The 17,832-nt window shown below is 39.0% G+C and overlaps 1 protein-coding gene across 3 annotated transcripts in view; it reads left to right on the top strand.

Moving 5' to 3' along the window:
- The window catches only part of LOC137156760 (acyl-protein thioesterase 1), a 112,821-nt gene that overhangs the window by 17,832 nt on the left and 77,157 nt on the right, over positions 1-17,832 (top strand). The window contains exons 5-9 of one of the 3 annotated variants that reach the window (XM_067553778.1): positions 1,694-1,764; positions 2,266-2,339; positions 3,426-3,527; positions 5,330-5,506; positions 7,967-8,517. In XM_067553778.1, the coding sequence (XP_067409879.1) occupies positions 1,694-1,764; positions 2,266-2,339; positions 3,426-3,527; positions 5,330-5,506; positions 7,967-8,050 (508 nt within the window). In that variant the 3' untranslated portion in view covers positions 8,051-8,517. Of the gene's footprint in view, positions 1-1,693; positions 1,765-2,265; positions 2,340-3,425; positions 3,528-5,329; positions 5,507-7,966; positions 8,518-10,785; positions 14,040-17,832 lie in introns of those variants that run through there. The other 2 variants (XM_067553779.1, XM_067553780.1) reach the window with 2 other exon arrangements.

Here is a 17,832-nt window from a genome sequence, read left to right on the forward strand (position 1 = left end):
GAGAGATCCAAGAGTCATGCAGTCTCAACTCAGAGAATCTCTAATTGGGTGTGACACTGTAAAATTTCATTAAGGTGGCTGATTTAGAACTCTCAGGTCATGTTACCTCATATTTTACCAAAGCACAGACCACTTCTGGAATTTCTTTTAGCGGCATACCCATAGCTGATACATGTAGGGCTTCTACTTGGAGAATTAATACATACTTTCCCTAGCCATTACTTTTTCATTCTGGCATCTTGTTTAGATGCCCAATTTGAGAGGGCTGTGTTGCAGTATTCGTTTAATTGGGTACTAGAGTCTGTCTATTACTTAGGAGTCACCAGAAGTAGAACACACACAAACAAGCACTCAAACAAGAAAAGAAAGTTATTTGCCTTTAGTAACTGGAGTTCTTTGAGAGATGGTATATATGTGTTCCACGACCCACCCTCCTTTCCCCACTACTGCAGAATCTAGTAGCCTGGGCTTGAGAGTAGCAGGGGAAGTGAGGTTTGCTTGTTTGTTTTCCCCCTTTTCTTTATGAGGGAGGTGGGGGGGACAAGGCTTAAGGTCATCAAAGGAGCAGGTGCAGCCAATGGACCCTGCTAATTAAAATGTTCCAATCTCCAGCACATGGAGTGCATACATATCAGAAGTGGAACACATGTAAACAGCACATCTCAGACTCCAGTTACTAAAAGTAAGTAACTTTCCTTTAATTTGTTGTGATAACAGAGTAATGAAAATTATGTGAATTATTGTTTACTACTAGTAAAGGGTGGTATTGTTTTGTGGACAATTAACTGTTTAACTTTTACAAAAAAGAAATGAGCTCTAATTTCTTTCAGAATGGAAGCTCCAATAGAAAAGTGAGGATGTGAAATGTTACGTAAATCTTTCCTCTTGGTTTTTTAATTTTTTTTTTAGCTATCCTGGACCATCTGAAACAATGGTTTAATTCTAAGCATGTGCCTGTTAATATTTGGTCAAAAATATAGCAAAGAATATTTTAATTTAACACTGCCTCTTAAATATCAAAATACTGAGCTGTTTTACTCTTAACAAGTTAGAAGAGGGCAAAATTCATAAGAGATTTTAATTGGCTGAGAAGCTGAGGGTTTTTTTCATTCGCACTAGCAGATTCCTCAGTCTGTTCCAGGATACCGCAGCTTATCCCTTTGTTGTTCCCCCCGACTTCCAATCACTCCCTGTGTCTCCCCATAACCTGCATATTATCCCTGGATGTTTTATAACTTTGCCTCTTTAACTTTATGGGTTACCTATTTGTTATTTTTTGAAAGATTCACTTTAATAAAAAACTATAAATTACAGGTGCAACTCTACTACATAGTGCAGCAACTAAAATAAAAATGATATAGTTAAGCATCTAATTCCTTGTGCCATAAAATATAAGATTAAATAAATGAAATATGCTTAAACTCTTCTTAAGATCAGTCCTTTCTGGGCTCTGCTGTGTGAGTACTTGCATAACTACTATTTACAAGGTGTAAACCGATTTGAGCCTATATAGCTTAATACAGGATTGAGCCTATTCTTAGTAATGGATAATGCTAAGGATAATAAAACATTAAAGTGTCACAAAGTGGACATTAGTAAATCTTAACTCATTACTGTTTGTATGGTTATGTCAGTGTACAAAGGTCTTTTAATTTCCTAATGAATAAACTTTATATAATTGTGTTCTTTTAAGGTTTGATATTATTGGACTCTCTCCTGATGCACAGGAAGATGAAGCTGGAATCAAGCAGGCAGCAGAGAATGGTACATTTGAGTATTTTTAATGTATCTTTCAAATTTTTTTAAATGGGTGTTTCCCAGGTGCTATATATATGAAACAGCTCTTTCATTTTCAGCTGTTTTCAATGTCAGTTTATAACTTGGCTAATAAAATTAGCCAAAGCTGGCAATGAGGATTTAAAATGATGAAGTCACTGATAGTATATTATCCGTTTGTTAACTAAATGATTTTAAGTTTCTTAAATTATGTGGATGAATTTTGTGAACTGCTTCTTTCTTGATACCAGTGCTCCAAGCCTTGCAAGAACTGCTGGTGTCCATAGCACCAGAATTCTTGACTCTGTTCTCAGAACTTTTGGTACAGAGTGTTTTGTTGGGGCAACACTCCATCAGCTTCCCATCTACCAGCTTTCCCTTGACACAGGGGAAATTAACACTGCCTTTTTAGCACTTGTAGCACCTCCTCTTCTGAACTCCCCCAGGAACCGGCTACATATTAACTACTGGACTTCATTTGACTTGCAGTTAAAGTACTGATAGACCAGGAAGTGAAGAATGGAATTCCTTCTAACAGAATAATTTTGGGAGGCTTTTCTCAGGTAAGGTACTTGTCAGGAAGGGAGTTTCAGTTTCTTTGCTAGAGGGATGTTGTCTCCTTGGAACTGGAAAATCCTGTTAAAGAGCAGACAATGCTAGTCATTTCTGAAAATTAAGGCCATTAGTTTCTACTTACTTCCAAAAGGCCACAAAAGCACAGTAGTAATTCTTTTCCAACTCTAAAAATCTACTTAGTGAAAAATGAGTTTACATTGTACAAAACTGCTATAAAGTAATACTAAAATAATAGTCTCAGATGAATAGTAACTTCAGTGGGGTTGGTTCTAAAATGTCCATGTCATTTTGATTATGTAAGGCATCTGCACTCTGTATTTCAAAATACAGAAATAAATTTAATGTGGGTCTGAATTTTTTGTAGTAAATAGAAAATCTGAACTTCAGAAGGAAGGAATTGTTATTTCCTGAAGGCGTTGTCAAAGGTCTGCAGTAGATTTTTTTTGTTGTCCTGTGATAAAATGGTTAATAAGCATGTCCAAAAACTAATGTGAACAAAGCTACCATCCTGCTTTTCCTTTTCATTTGCCTTCAGATGTTAACAGGTAGAGGACTGAAATTGTTAACTGCTGTCACCTGCCTTATTGTATTATATGGTGGTCTCATACTCTTGTATGTTACTTGTAAATAATAAAGTTTTAAAGTGACTGTGGTCAGACAAGTGACGACTAGAAAAGAGAACCATCATTATGAGGAGTGAAATTCTCTTTTGGCTCGCATATCATCAAGGGTATTTAAATAAATTTTATTCTGCAGTCTCCTTTAAAACAAAAAAGAAAAGGTAATATTACCATGAATCAGGAAGAATACAGGATTTCAGGTTTAGTTTGCAATTATCAGTTAGAACAAAGATGTCATTTTACTTGTAAACTGAGTACATTTTGAGTAGAGTAATTGAAACACAATCATGAAATCACCTGATATTTTTAGAAGTACTTGTCAGAGCAATCAGTTGAAATTGGAAAATATTGTTTGAAAATATGAGGGGCCATAAATCCTGAAGTAATGGTGATAATAGTTTAATTTAAAAGTTTAACTTCAAGATTGTAATAGTTTTTATTTTCCTTGATTAGGGAGGTGCTTTGTCGTTGTATACAGCTCTTACAACACATCAGAAATTAGCAGGCGTCATAGCACTCAGTTGTTGGCTTCCACTACGGACCTCTTTTCCACAGGTATTTGTACTGTTTCTCAAACATAAGTCAATCTTCAATGAGATAATTGAAGTTGTGTCCATACACTAAGAAAGTGGTGCTGTCAGACAACTGAAGCATCATGTGAAGACTAGTCCTTTATCAAAGCTATTGTTAGGGTTGGTGCCCTTGGTCTATTGTTGGAGCTCACAGGTAGGTGTTTAACTGCTCCAGTCCTCCAGGTGGCTGTGGTACAGGTATATGGGAGATTCCACTCTCAGAAATTGTTGGACACCAAACATGCTAATCCAACATCCATTCCAGCAGATGGTTAAACTTTACAGGCTTCCTCAGTGGTTCTTTTGTTTGGCAGCAGCCTTTTCCTTTCTTTTACCCTTTTCCTTAAACTTTTGCATGTTTGCTGGCTGGGTTATCTAGTCACCTCCCCTAACTCTCGCAACTTTCTGGGATTCAAAATCCTTCTACCACTTCCTGCCACTTCAGTTGCTTTCTTGGAATAAAGGAATGGGGACAGACAGGAGAGGAGATATTCTCTTTAGTGTGCTTCTAGTCTACAAAAATTAAATGGCATGTGTATGTTTAGATAACCTTTACCAGATGAGGTGGCTACTATTTGAGCTTCAAGAGCCAGATTTATTGATATCAGTCCAGAAAATGCTTCCCGTTTCAGCATTAGAGAACAATATAGTTTTGCTTATGTAAACATTTGTGCTAAATATTCTTTTTAAAGCTGTTACTTAATATATTACTTAATTTATCTTTGAAATAACAGTATTTATGGCCTAAAATAGTTTTGTACAAACATTTCTGCAAGTGATATGTATTTAGTATGAATTCCTTGTACAGAATATTTTGGGGGCATGGAGGAAGCAGTGTGTAAATGGAATACATTATCCCTATGTGATTACATTAACTCAAGGATATACTGGGAAGTTTAGTGTTATCAGTGTGAGTACATACAATCCCCAGCTTAAACAGCTTCCTGACTGTTAAAATCAAAAAAAGCTGAGCATTCATTAGCTTCCGTGTAGTATCTGAGTGTCTCTCAAACATAAATTTATCTTCATAATTCCCTCATGAGACACCATATTGTCCCCATTTTACAGATGGGAAACTGAGACAGAAACACTCAGTGTGTGGTCTTGCATAAGTTGCTTAGTGGCAGAGACAGAATCACAACTCAGGACCTCCTGAATCCCAACTCAGTGTTCATTCCTCCAGACAATACTATGTTGCTCCTAGGGTTGCTGAGCATCCTCAGCAGCAGTCTATTTCAGTGGCAGTTGACTACTCAGTAATTCTGGAAATCAGTCCTTGGGTATCTGTAGGTAGACACTCAGGAAATAAGGAATTCACAGTTAGTGCCACTTACAAAAATTCTGATTTAAGTGACTTTCCTAGTGTCATAAGACAAGCCTGTAGGATAGAACCAAATTCATTTAGGAGACATCTGTTCTCTTCCTACAGTCTGCTGCCTTTTTCTGTACACAATTTCTGCCTTTGAGCTCTGTAAAATGTTTTACTTTCCTAGAAATTGTGCTCTAAAAGAACTCTAATTCTGTAATCAATTAAATGATTATTTAAACATAGTACTAACATATTTGTAACTGTTCTGTTTTATTAGATGATTATATATAAAATTTAAAATAACATGAACTTGCAGATCATTCAGTATTTCTTTTTCTTTAATGTATTTGTTTAAATCAGTGCAAACTGTGCCCACTATCATGATATTGTTTTTTGTATAGTCTCATTTTACCCAGAATGCATTAACCTTATGCAATTCCTTGCCTTTTTTTTTTTTTTTTTTTTTTTTTTGACAGGGTACTGTCAGTGGTGTAAACAAAGATATTCCTATTCTTCAGTGCCATGGGGACTGTGACCCTTTGGTTCCTCTAATGTTTGGTTCTCTCACTGTTGAGAAGCTAAAGAGTCTGATAAATCCAGCCAATGTAACCTTCAAGACTTATTCAGGCATGATGCATAGTTCGTGTATCGAGGTAATCTTCTAAAGTTAAAACAAGAATTGTTTTCAGAGAATTCTTCCTTTTTAAATGTTCTTTCAAAGCAGGAAAAAAGGTGAACTTCAATGCATATTTTCAAGGAAAACAAATGCTTTTTTGAGTGACTAATTTGAGGATGCTGCTTCAATTACTAATAACCATGGGCTGAACAAAATTTGTTCTTAGCTAACAGGAATTTCCTTCAAAAATCATATTCTCAGCACTAGTCAGTTGTTAAAATGAATTTTTAAAATACCTTCTCCCCCTTTTTTTTAATGGAAGAAATGAAAACTACAGGAAACAAAATGAGTTGTTAAATTCCCTCATAGGCCTTTCTTTCTACCTCCCTCTCCTTTCCTGCAGGTCAGCAGGATTTTTCTTCCCAGAATGATTTCAGGATATTTGTTTACATTGTTTCAAGTGAATTGAAAAAGGGGTTGGAATTCTCACAATGTAAACACTATATTACTTATTCTGGGAGCAAGAACCTTGCTGGCCTACATGCAGTGAGTGGGAGTAGGAGGGAGAGAAGGAATTAAGGGTAATAAATCAAACTATGTTAACTTCAAAACAAAAATGAAAAAAGCAGAAGCAGCCTTTCTAAATGTTTCACTGTTCTGTTCAGGCCACTAGTAATTCTTTTAGTCAATGGCATCAGCAGAGCTGCCACAAGGTCACTGAGGCCTGATCTGCACTGACAAGGTAGGTCGACGTGATGCCGCTTACGTCAGCCCCCTGAAGTATGTGTCTCCACTGGCACATCAGTTCTGCCGACCTAAATCGTGGTAAATTCGACTTAATAAAACCATCTCTGCAAGTGGCGTAGCGCTGAAGTCAAATTCTATGGGTCAAATCAGAGTCAGTGTAGGCAGAGCACAATGTAAATGGACGTCATTGGCCTCCGGGAGGTATCCCATAATGCTCTGTTGTGACCACTCTGGACATTCACACACTGCTGCACCATGGCCATGTAAACAGGAAATAGCTGCTTCCCTCAAGCCCCAGGAAATTTTGAATTCCTATTTCCTGTTTGGTCAGCCTGGAGAGAACTTTGTAGATGAACTGCTCATGGCGACGGCACGCCCCGAATGCCCTCCAGCATGGTGTCGACCTGAGGTCTTGAATCTCATCAGCCTGTGGGGCGAAGAGTCTGTTCTGGCTCAGCTCCGAGCCAGCGAAAGAAATTTAGATATGAACAAGAACATATCGTGTGGTTTGTTGGAGAAGGGCCACAACAGGGATGCACAGCAGTGCTGCGTTAAAATCAAAGAGCTGAGGCATGCCTATCAGAAAACTAGGGAGGCAAACAGTTGTTCTGGCTCGTCACTGAAGAAGTGCTGCTTTTATGAAGAGCTGCATGTGATTCTCGGCGGTGACCTCACCACTGTGCCACCATGCAGCAATAATACCTCTGAAGAATCCCAGTCCAGGATGAATGAGGAGGACTCTGAATGAGGAGGAGAACAGGTAGCAGGAGAGCGGGGCCATTCTCCCTGATAGCTAGGACCTGTTCGTTATTCCAGAGCAGCCCAGCTGGACACAGGACAGTTGTACTGACAGAGATGCAGGGGAAGGGACTTCTGGTGGGTGTGTATAGCAAATCTCTTTTCTGTGGTTATGTGTTTTTGATGGGATAGGCTTCCTGGGTGTTGGTAAACTTCAGTAGAGGGCTGCCCCTGGAACAGACTATGTGCACAGGGATGCTCTGAGAATCCTCTGTGAATAGCTCGAGGAAACTTTCATGTAGGTACTCTGCAATCCTTTGCAGAAGGTTTCTGGGGAGGGCAGGCTTATTTCTTCCATCACAGTAGGAAACTTTACCCTGTCCTCGGCTATTAAATGAGCAGGCATCATCGCAGAACACAGCATAGCATCATAAGAGCCAGGCCTGTACCCCAATGCTTGGAGCAAATCTTCCCTTTCCGCCTGTGTTACCCTCAGGAGATTGATATCATACATGGTCACCTAGGGAAGATGGCGCAAGTTTACAGTACCCAACCAATATAGTCACTGCGTCTTATTCCCCTGCTGTGGATGGTACACAGGGCCTCTACACAGACGATTGCTAGTCATGATATTGTTGGCGTGGCCATTATGGGTCCAGGAACTGGTTGCCCTATCTTTTCTCCAGCTATACTTCACACACAGTCTCCTCTAATCCGTTTTGACCACCTCCTCCCAAACCTGTCTTTGGGATGGTAAAGGGGAGCCCAATGATCCTTCTCCTTATGTGTAGATTGGGGAATTTAGTGCTACTGAGAGCACAATGTAATGGATGCAAGGGCCCCTTACTTACGATGTCTGGAACGCCACTCCGACCCGTTCGATGCGTACAGATTGGAATGAGGGTCTGGCTTCACCTTGTGAATATGAAAGGGCGTTTTTTACATTGTAACATTTCTTTTACTCCATGAGGTCAGCTAACAATGGCAACTTTGTGCTCTGCTTGCCTTACAGTGGACACCTCAGCCTTCACCCCATCTTGTACTCCCACAGAGCGCCATTACCAGCTTAGGAAGTGGAATAAAAAATTTGGGATGACATGTTCAATGAACTAATGAATGCCTCCGCGGCTGCTGACACAGATCTCAGAGCCTGGAGGATGTCCTTGTCAAAAAAACTATTCATGGACATGGAGCACAGAAAATCAGCATAGGAGCAGTGGCATGCAAAGTAACAGGAAATCTGCATATTATGAGGGATCAGTCTGACATGCTGAGGCATCTGGTAGAGCTCCAGGAAAAGCAGTGGCAGGACAGACTGCTTCTGCAGCCCCTCCAAAATGCTCAACCAACAAGCAGTTTCTTACCAGCCCCCACCCCCAGGCGCTGGAGGAGGAGGTTGAGCAGTATGTGTTCCACTCCATGCTGGTGGAGGCGAGCAGAAAGAGGCAACAGCCCCTTTAAGAAATGCACACAACCATTGCTGTTTGCACAGTCACACTTTGCTTTGGATGGCTAAGCAGCCTGATGACAATGTTAACTTATCTTCCTTTCCCCCCACTGAAATGGGTCACAAATAAAACTGTTCTGCTTTAAAAAAAAAAAAAAGTCTATTCATTCATAGCTTGGGGATTGTTGATGGGGAATGAAGGGGAGGGGGCAGATGGTGCGAGGGTGGGGAATGGGAAAGAAAGGCACAGCACCGGCAGAGATGTACATTACTGCAGTTCATTCCAAAAACGTTCTTTCAATGCTTCCCTGAGGCTTAGCGCTCCGTGATTAGATCTCAGCGTAGCACTGGAATCTGGTTGCTCAAAATTTGCGCCCAGCCTATCAGCCACCATGACCCAACCCTGAGGGAATTTTTTCCCCTTTGTTTCACACACATTATGGAGCACACAGCATTGAGAGAGAACTGCTGGGATCTTTTTCACTGAGGTCAAGCCTAGTGAGTAGACATCTTCATCTTGCTTTTAAGCAGCCAAATGCACATTCCACCACCATTCTGCACTTGCTGAGGCTATTATTGAACTGCTTCTTGCTCTCCAGGTGCCTGGTGTAAGGCTTCATTAGCCAGGGGAGCATGGGGGTAGGCAGGATCCCTGAGGATCACTATTGGCATTTCAACATCCCCAATATTTATTTTTTGGTCAGGGAAGAAAGTGCCCGCCTGCATCTTTAACAGACCTGAGTTCCTAAAGATGTGCACATCATGCATCTTTCCAAACCACCACACATTGATGTCAGTGAAATGTCCCTTGTGATCCACAAGGGCCTGCAACACCATTGAGAAGTATCCCTTCCTGCTTATGTACTCTGTGGCAACGTGGTCTGGTGCTAAGATAAGGATATGCGTGCCATCTATCGCCTCCCTCCACAGTTTGGGAACCCCATTGTGGCAAACTCGTCCACTATGTCCTGCACATTTCCCAAAGTCACTACCCTTCGTAGCAGAAGGCCATTAATGGCCCTGCACACTTGCAACACAGCAGCTCCCACAGTGGATTTACTGACTCAGAATTGATTTCCAGCTGACCGATAGCAGTCTGGGATTACCAGTTTCCACAAACCGATGGCCACTCTCTTCTCCACTGTCAAAGCTGGTCTCAAGCGAATATTCATGTGCTTCAGGGCTGAGGACAGCTCTGCGCAAAGGTCAAGGAAAGTGTCATTTCGTATACAAAAGTTCTGCAGCCACTGCTCATCATCTCACACCTTCATAATGATGCAATCCCACCAGTCTGTGCTTGTTTCTTGGAACCAGAACTGGCACTCCACTGACTGAAGATGGTGCGTGACAGCCTGCAGCAAACGGGAATTGTTTTGCTCTATGGCTTGTAGCAGGGCGGTCTCAGTAACATCACAATTTTCCACGCTGCGGCTCCTGTCCTGCCCTTGAAACTACTGCAGGATAAGTCAAGAGATATTTGTGACGCTCACAATGATAGCGCAGAGCTGAGGGGGCTCCATGCCTCTCTGGCAACAGCGTGTGCGTGGCAGAGAAAAACGGTGTGAAAAAGCGTTTGCTGTTTGTTTGGGACAAGAAGGGATGGGGAGGGAGCACACTGCATCATGGGAGGACGACAACCTTCCCAAAAGCCTCTGCGTCTAGTTGCACTGTGGGATAGCTACCCACGGTGCACTGCTTTGATTGCCAACCCAAGCACAGCTAGTGGGGACGCAAAACCCCGACGCAGTGAGTATGGTGTGATCACACTTCTGCGACTTCTAAAATTCGGCGGGTGAAAGTTGATTTAAAATAAATCAACTTCACTCTGCAATATAGACATACCCCATGTCTGCCCTATTTCCCAGAAACAAGAACTTACTCATCCAGTTATTAATAGAGCTTCTTCTAGAGCCATATTGAAGACCACTGTGGGGAGGTGTTCCACACAGGCTAGTGGGAAGCACAAAATTAATTATCTCAGCTCTTGATGTACAATTTCACTAACCGAGTTTGCCTTTGTTGTGGTGGATTAATTAATGAGTAACAGTGTGACATTCTTCAGGTCAGATGGCTCTCTGTAGCCAAACTGATGATAGCTAGTTTCTCTTAGCACTTTATGGAGAGAAGATCTTTTCATCTTTGACTCTTTATTTGCTTCTTGTGAGTAAAGTAATTAAAAAAAAATTATGTTCTTGATGAACTAACCTGTCTGAGTTAGTTGAATTCTGCAGAGTGATAAGAATTACATTGAGGTATAAGAAATCTAAGCATATGCTCAATTTATAGCTCTAGAAATATTGAAATTCCAATGTAGTGAGATAGCTAACTGCTGAAAAATACCTTAGTTAAATATTTATCTAATGCATAATTTTGCTCTTGAACAGGAGATGATGGATGTAAAGCAGTTCGTTGACAAATACCTACCTCCAGTTGATTGACAAGATGAGATGCCTTCTGTATAAATACACCAGCATCAACTGTGGTAGAATGTATTAATGTTTTCAATGCCCACTTAAAAAGCATTATTTCTACGCCTGCAGTGTTACTGTGTTGCAAATATATACCAAGAACAAGGACTAAATAGTAGATTTCACAAGAAATAGCAATCTTTCAAGTAAATCATACACTGGTAGGAAATGAGACAGTTAGATAGCATATCAGAATGTAACCGAGTATGCTATTTTAAGATATTTCTGATTTTTTTGATTACCCAATTTTTAAAGCAGTTGTATGGTAATTAAAAACTTGTTTTGGATAAATGAGCCATTTAAACTTGACCAGATTGGTATGATTGGATATGATTTATTCCTAATACTTGTTGAAAGTGTATTAAGACATCCTGTTATATATCTTATACATAAAGTATGCAACATGTAAAACAGAAGAGGCATGTGATGGTAGAATGAATATTAGTGAGGATAAAACTTTAAATTTAATGGTATAAACATTGCTACTGCATGTGAAAAGTGTTGTTCTCTTACCTACAAATGAATACATACCAGTGACCCTAATTATAGCATTTATTCCAGACTAGTTTTTAACCTTGAAATAGTGTCTGTCAGGAAAGAAAACACTCACTATCTCATACACCCCTTCCTTTCCAAAAATGGGTTGACATCACAGAAACTTAAGAGGACTTAGCTGTTTGTCACTAGACCTGTGTTTACCACTCATCACAGTTTGGTGATAGCTCATGTTTATTAGTGTAAATTGATCTCAAATGCTGATTCATGAAACAGGTTTAAAAAACCCCCCATACATTTCTATAGTTTCATTTTAAGATTATTTTTTTCATGTTGCATATTTCTTCTACACTTGAATCCTCATGGGTTTTGTCTTATATAGCTTACTAAATTTTTGTAGAAATATTGACAATGTATTTTACATGGGCAATTCAAGTGTCTTGTTTTTATTTTCCTGCTTTACTCCAGAGTAATCAATTGGAAAAGCAATGCAGTTGTTGCACAGATTATGGGTATTGTTGAACAGACTTATCTACAACATTGGTATTACTAACTTTTATTTCCTAAGTGTTGCCATATGACTGTAATATGGAACTGAAATAACTTAGTAATTATAATGAGAAACTGCCAACTGTTTTTTCTTTACCTTTATTGCATGTTCATCATGGGACTTCAGCTTTTGTCTAAAAAGAGAATATGAAATGTATGACTTTCTGCATGCAGTTGTGCTCCATTCTCCTCCAATGCCCTAGAATATTCTAAGAATATGAAAATGGGTCCTGACAAACCTCTGGAACAAAAGGAATTCTATATTTCATGGAAGTTACAATTTTGGGAATTCATGGAATAATAGAAAGTGATGATGCAAGTTCAGCAACAGCTTAACTGTGTTGAAATGGTGTCCTGCTAATAGAAAAGTAGAGGTGAAAGATACCTGTTTGATCATCCAATCCATCTTTCTGCCAATATAGGATTCCTTCCTAGTTTACTTATCAGTGTTTTTGTTCAATCAAGGTGTAAGTGTTTGATGTTACAGGGTACTTAATACATCTTATTTTGGGAAACTATTTCCAGATAGCCTATTTAGTTTGATGTGCTGAGATGTATATAGTTACCAGGGTAATGGGATGAAATTAAAAGGAAAAATTTAGGCTATTTCTCAAATTGCTGTTTGCACACTTCAACTATTTAGAGACTCATTGCCGCCTTCTTAGCCAATATATACATATTTTAACTTTAAGACTTGCTCATAAGTCATGCCTCCTGTCCCCAACCACACTGCTCTAGACACCTCCAATTTGTCTTTCTGGTAATGAGTTGCGCAGAAGAGTACAGTATTCCAGCTTTGGTCACACCAAGAATGTATTAAGTAGTATGCAGTAGGTTGAATGTAAGATCAGACTGGTGATTTTTCTCAATATTTGTTCCATTATTTTACTAGGGGATAGAAGTTAGACCTATGGGATAGTAAATGCCAAGATTGCACATTTGAAATCAGTACTGCACATTACTATAATTCATTTTGTTTACTTAGATTTTATTCTTCTCACTCAGAGGGAAGAAAGACATCTACAAACACTATTAAGCTACTGAAAACAAAATTTGTTTTTTCTTGTCTACATATTACCCCTAAGAAGTAAAGAGACCTACATTTTTGCTGTGACTTCAGTTATATAGTTTCCTGACACAAATTAATTTCAAACACATGCCAAATTTTTTGTTCAAACTGAAAAAAATGACTAGTATTAAATGTTTTGCTCAATCAGAAGCCTTGGAACTGCTATTTAAATATGTTCAGTTTGTTCATAGACACAAACTGGATTGTGCGTTATAGCCCACATCCTGCTATGGCAAACTATTGATGTCACTGGGAACATTGCCATAGTGAGAGATGGAAGATTTGGTCTTTAGATCCTACCTTGTAAGTATTATATAATTACAATACAGAGGGTTGCTGAAAAGTACTGTATACTGAAACTGGTATAGTAGAGCTGTTAAATACGTTCTCTCAATTAAGTGTATTGCACTTCATTAAACAGTTAAAATATATCTTTTATATATAAGCATTACTTGACTGTAATGGATATAATTGTAAGAATGTACTGTATAGGATGTTGATAATGAAGCCATATGTTTTAAGGCTTGGGTATCTTAAATTTTATAAACAATCATTTTAACACTTAGCTTTCCTAAACGGATAAAGTATAAATGGATGTTATTTAATATAAAAATCAAGATGTTATTACTTAGTTTACTCGTTTATTTATGGTAAAAAATGTTAAGCTTTGCTGAAATGATTTCTGTGGTGGGAAAATGTACAAATATTTCAGTTTCTATCATTGTGAAATAAATGTCAAACTATCAAGTGTTTGGAAAAAGTACTTTTTCAGATAATAGTTGTGTGGTGGTAGTCTTTAGAAAGCCAGATTTTATTAACAACATGTAATAGCAGTCACTCCAGGATGGTTGGGTTTTTTTTGTTATTTTAAGTGTAATTTCCACTCCATATCATACCAAAAAATTGTTTCCCCCTATTTGGATATAAAATTGTTAATCAGCAACAATTTACATATTTCTGTCACCTTAGTCCTGAGGTATAATCTAACTTTTTCATCTTCAAATTTCCAGGAAGGAAACTGAAAGAAAATTAAATAAAGTAATTTATTTAAATGTTATGAGAATTGCTTAGCTGCCTGGTTTTTTGAATAGAAGACAATAACTTCAGTCTCCCCCAACCTGCTGTATTGGCACAGCTTTTCCAGGCACTTCTCTGCCTTAGGGAAGGCATTTTTTCCAGTAATGCAGTTTTCAACATCTTTAACAGTTAGAATTAGCATTTTCAATTTTAAAAAAAAATTGCGAAGTAAGAGGTTGTAGTGTTCCTAGTGGTTGGCTCCATTCTTTAGGGCTGTTCAGTGATGTACGTACCATGTTGTTACTATATCATGAGGCATTATATGAAGGAAAGTCTCGTAATCATAAGGAGGGAGGCTGTGATGAGACATTAGTTGAAAAAAAGGAAAAAAACAAACTGAAGATAAAGTTAAAAATGTGTGGAAATCTATTTTTATTTGTTTGGAGTATTCAGCACTAGGATGTGACAAGTCCACTTTTTTTTACTCTGATACCTAGTAGAAGCTATGAGTATAGGAACAACTGACAGTGACAATACAATAGTGTATGTCCTTTAAATGTTTTGTAACATTTTAAAAAAGTACAGTATGTGTAAGCAATAAGCAGTTTATACTCAAATTATACCACTTATACTTAAGCGCTGACCACTATTTTAATGAATGTAAATACTGTGGTAAAAGCACTACTATTACACTATTACTGTTACACCCCTTTCCAGCATTTGGTACTAAATTGCTGCTTAAAAAAAGTGTCTTAGCTTCCTATTTAAGGACAAATTTAAAAAGAAGATACTGGATGAGGCCCAAAATCTTCTTTGTCCCTAAAGGCAAATACTGACTCGGTAAACCGCAAAAACAACTAATCACTGAAGATGATCTAAGAGATTGAAGTCTTTTTTTTATTTATGAAAGTCTTCAAATGTTAGCTGTCAGAGCTAATTTTACAGTACTCCCTTATCCACAAAATTGGTTCAGATACATAATCATTCTGTTACAAAAGAAAGTAAAGAAAAGCAGGGACAAAACTATTAGTTCTACCTTAAAATTTGACTTGCTAGATCTACTGGAGCTAAAAAATTCATTCATTTGGAAAATTCCTTGGAAAATATGCATCTTCCTGCTTTGAGAAGAGCTATGACTTCTACTGTCCAATTTACAGTAAGCTGATATAAGACAGTGGCTCTCAACCTTTCCAGACTACTGTATTTCTGTATTCTCTTGTGTATACTGTATTGTCTTGTGTTCCCAAGGTTTCACTTTACTTAAAAACTACTTACTCACAAAATCAGACATAAAAATACAAAAATGTCACACCATATTATTACTGAAAAATTGCTTACTTTCTCATTTTTACCATAAAATTTTAAAATATATCAATTCATATATAAATATTGTACTTACATTTCAATGTATAGTATATAGAGCGGTACAAACAGATCATTGTATGACATTTTAATTTGTACTGACTTCACTAGTGCTTTTTATGTAGCTTGTTGTAAAACTAGGTAAATATCTAGATGAGCTGATGTCTCCCTGGAAGACCTCTGCATACCTACAGGCTACATATATCCCTCATTGAGAACCACTGATATGATACTCCAGACGTGGTGGTAATGCTATTTTCCTAAAGACCATAAGTGGGTATACTCTTTCTAGTAATGGCAAAAAAAAAAAAAAAAGGGGGGGGGGTAGCTTGAAGTTCATCCAACACACTTAGTTTTGTGCTCTTATAAAAAGCAGTACAGAAGCATAACTTGTCTGTTGAATGGGATTCTAAACCCTGCCATCTCAAAGCAGCATACTTAAAAATTCAAGTAGTCTTTGTAGGGGAAATGTTAATGTATCATACTATAAATGTGCATCCGTTATTAAGAAAGATCCAGAATAATAAGAGTAAAGGTTATACACTTACAGTATCTGATAACGGACTTCTTTCAACTGAAAATGTAGATGGATATAAAATTGCAAATAAATTAGCAAAAAAAAAATTTTTTTTAAGAAAAGCTTTGAAAATCTCATGTACCCAAATACTCTCCTGTCTTCAGCTTGGCACAACGCTGGCTTCCTGTCTGTTTGTTGTATTTGATACTTAAAAATTTGGTGATATTATGTATTAAGAGTACACTGTAATTCTTACTCTGCTTAATATTTCAGTGCAGGTTTCCTTTAAACTTTAACACTGGACTTCTGTCAAGTCTAAAATAACATCACTATTTGCAGCATTGTTTTATGAGGCCTTCTTATTTACCTTTCCTGAGTGTTATCTTTTCTAAATAAAATGTATGCTATACATAGGGTTACTGTATTTCAGGTTCCCAAAAATAGGACACTGCTGGGGAGAGGGAGATGGGGGGGGAGGGGGGATACAGTTGAGGTGAGTGGGAGGGGGCATTTAGGGGGATGCTGGAGGTGGTACCTGCAGCCTCACACTCAAGATAGGAGCCTTTGGTCTCCTACCCTATGACAGTTAAGTTCTTGAAAGGGGTGGAGAGGCTCTTTCCACAGGTCTGTGACCCGGTGCCTCCCTGGGATCTCAAACTGGTCCTCTCATGGGGCCCCCCTTTGAACCCATGGCTACGTGCTCTTTACTCTTGCTTTCTTGGAAGGTGTCCTTCCTGGTTGCCATTACCTCAGCAAAGAGGGTCTCCGAGATTAGGGCACTGACCTCGGAGCCTCCTTATACTGTATTCTATAAAGATAAAGTTCAATTGTGGCTGCACCCGGCCTTCCTGCCCCAGGTGGTTTCTCAATTTCATTATAACCAAGATATTTTTCTCCCCGTGTTTTTTCCCAAACTGCACGGTTTGGAGGAGGAGAGAAGGTGGCACTTGCTAGAGGTAAGACAGGAGCTGACATTCTACACTGAGTGCATGAGATCGTTCTGGAGGTCAATGCAGCTCTTTGGCACGGTGGCTGATTGGATGAAAGGCTTTCCTGTTTCCATTCAGCGCATCTCATCGTGGATAACTTCCTGCATCAAGTTCTGCTACGAGCAAGCAAAGGTGCCGTTTCAGGAACGATCACAACGCACTCAACCAGAGCTCAAGCGTCCATCTACAGTCTTCCTAGCAAGAGTGCCTGTGCAGGACATCTGCAGAGCTGCCACCTGGTCATCAGTACACACCTTCACATCCCACTATGCTATCGTCCAGCAGGCGTGGGACGACAGGCTTCGGCAGAGCAGGGTCGCAGGCAGCTCGTCCATAACTCCGGCCCACCTCCAAGGTATTGCTTGTGAGTCACCTATAATGGAACGGACATGAGCAAGCACTCGAAGAAAAGACAGTTACTTACCTTGTAACTGCTGTTTGAGATGTGTTGCTCATGTCCATTCCATGACCCACCCCCGCCTTCCCCGCTGCCGGAATTGGCGGAAAGATTGGACTGAGGGGGCGTAGGGCCACCAGTGCCTCATATACCGCGGCATGTGCACGGGGCTCCAAGGGGTGCCGAAGCCGGCTCTATGGTGTCTGCTAAGGGGAAAAAAGTTCCGGTAACTCTGCATGGAGGCGTGCGCACACCTATAATGGAATGGACATGAATAACACATCTCGAAGAACAGCAGTTACAAGGTAAGTAACCGTCTTTTATAAGATGCTATGTTACACATTGTGCTTAGAAGTTAGTGCCAAAATTGTATATTGTAACCTTAATTAGGCCTTCTTTTGTATATAAATTGATGCAATATGTCATTACAAAACCACATACTACTCCTTTAATACAAAACATTATAGTATGCAGTTTCAATACCATTTGTTGTAACTTCTCTCTATGTGATGCTCAGATGACAAGTATACAGTAAATCATATTCACCAACATTTGACAGAATAAGGTC

The sequence above is a fragment of the Emydura macquarii genome, unplaced genomic scaffold, assembly GCF_026122565.2.
Source record: "Emydura macquarii macquarii isolate MOO-44397 ecotype Brisbane River unplaced genomic scaffold, CSIRO-AGI_Emac_v2 contig_1477, whole genome shotgun sequence".
Classification (NCBI taxonomy): Eukaryota; Metazoa; Chordata; order Testudines; family Chelidae; genus Emydura; species Emydura macquarii.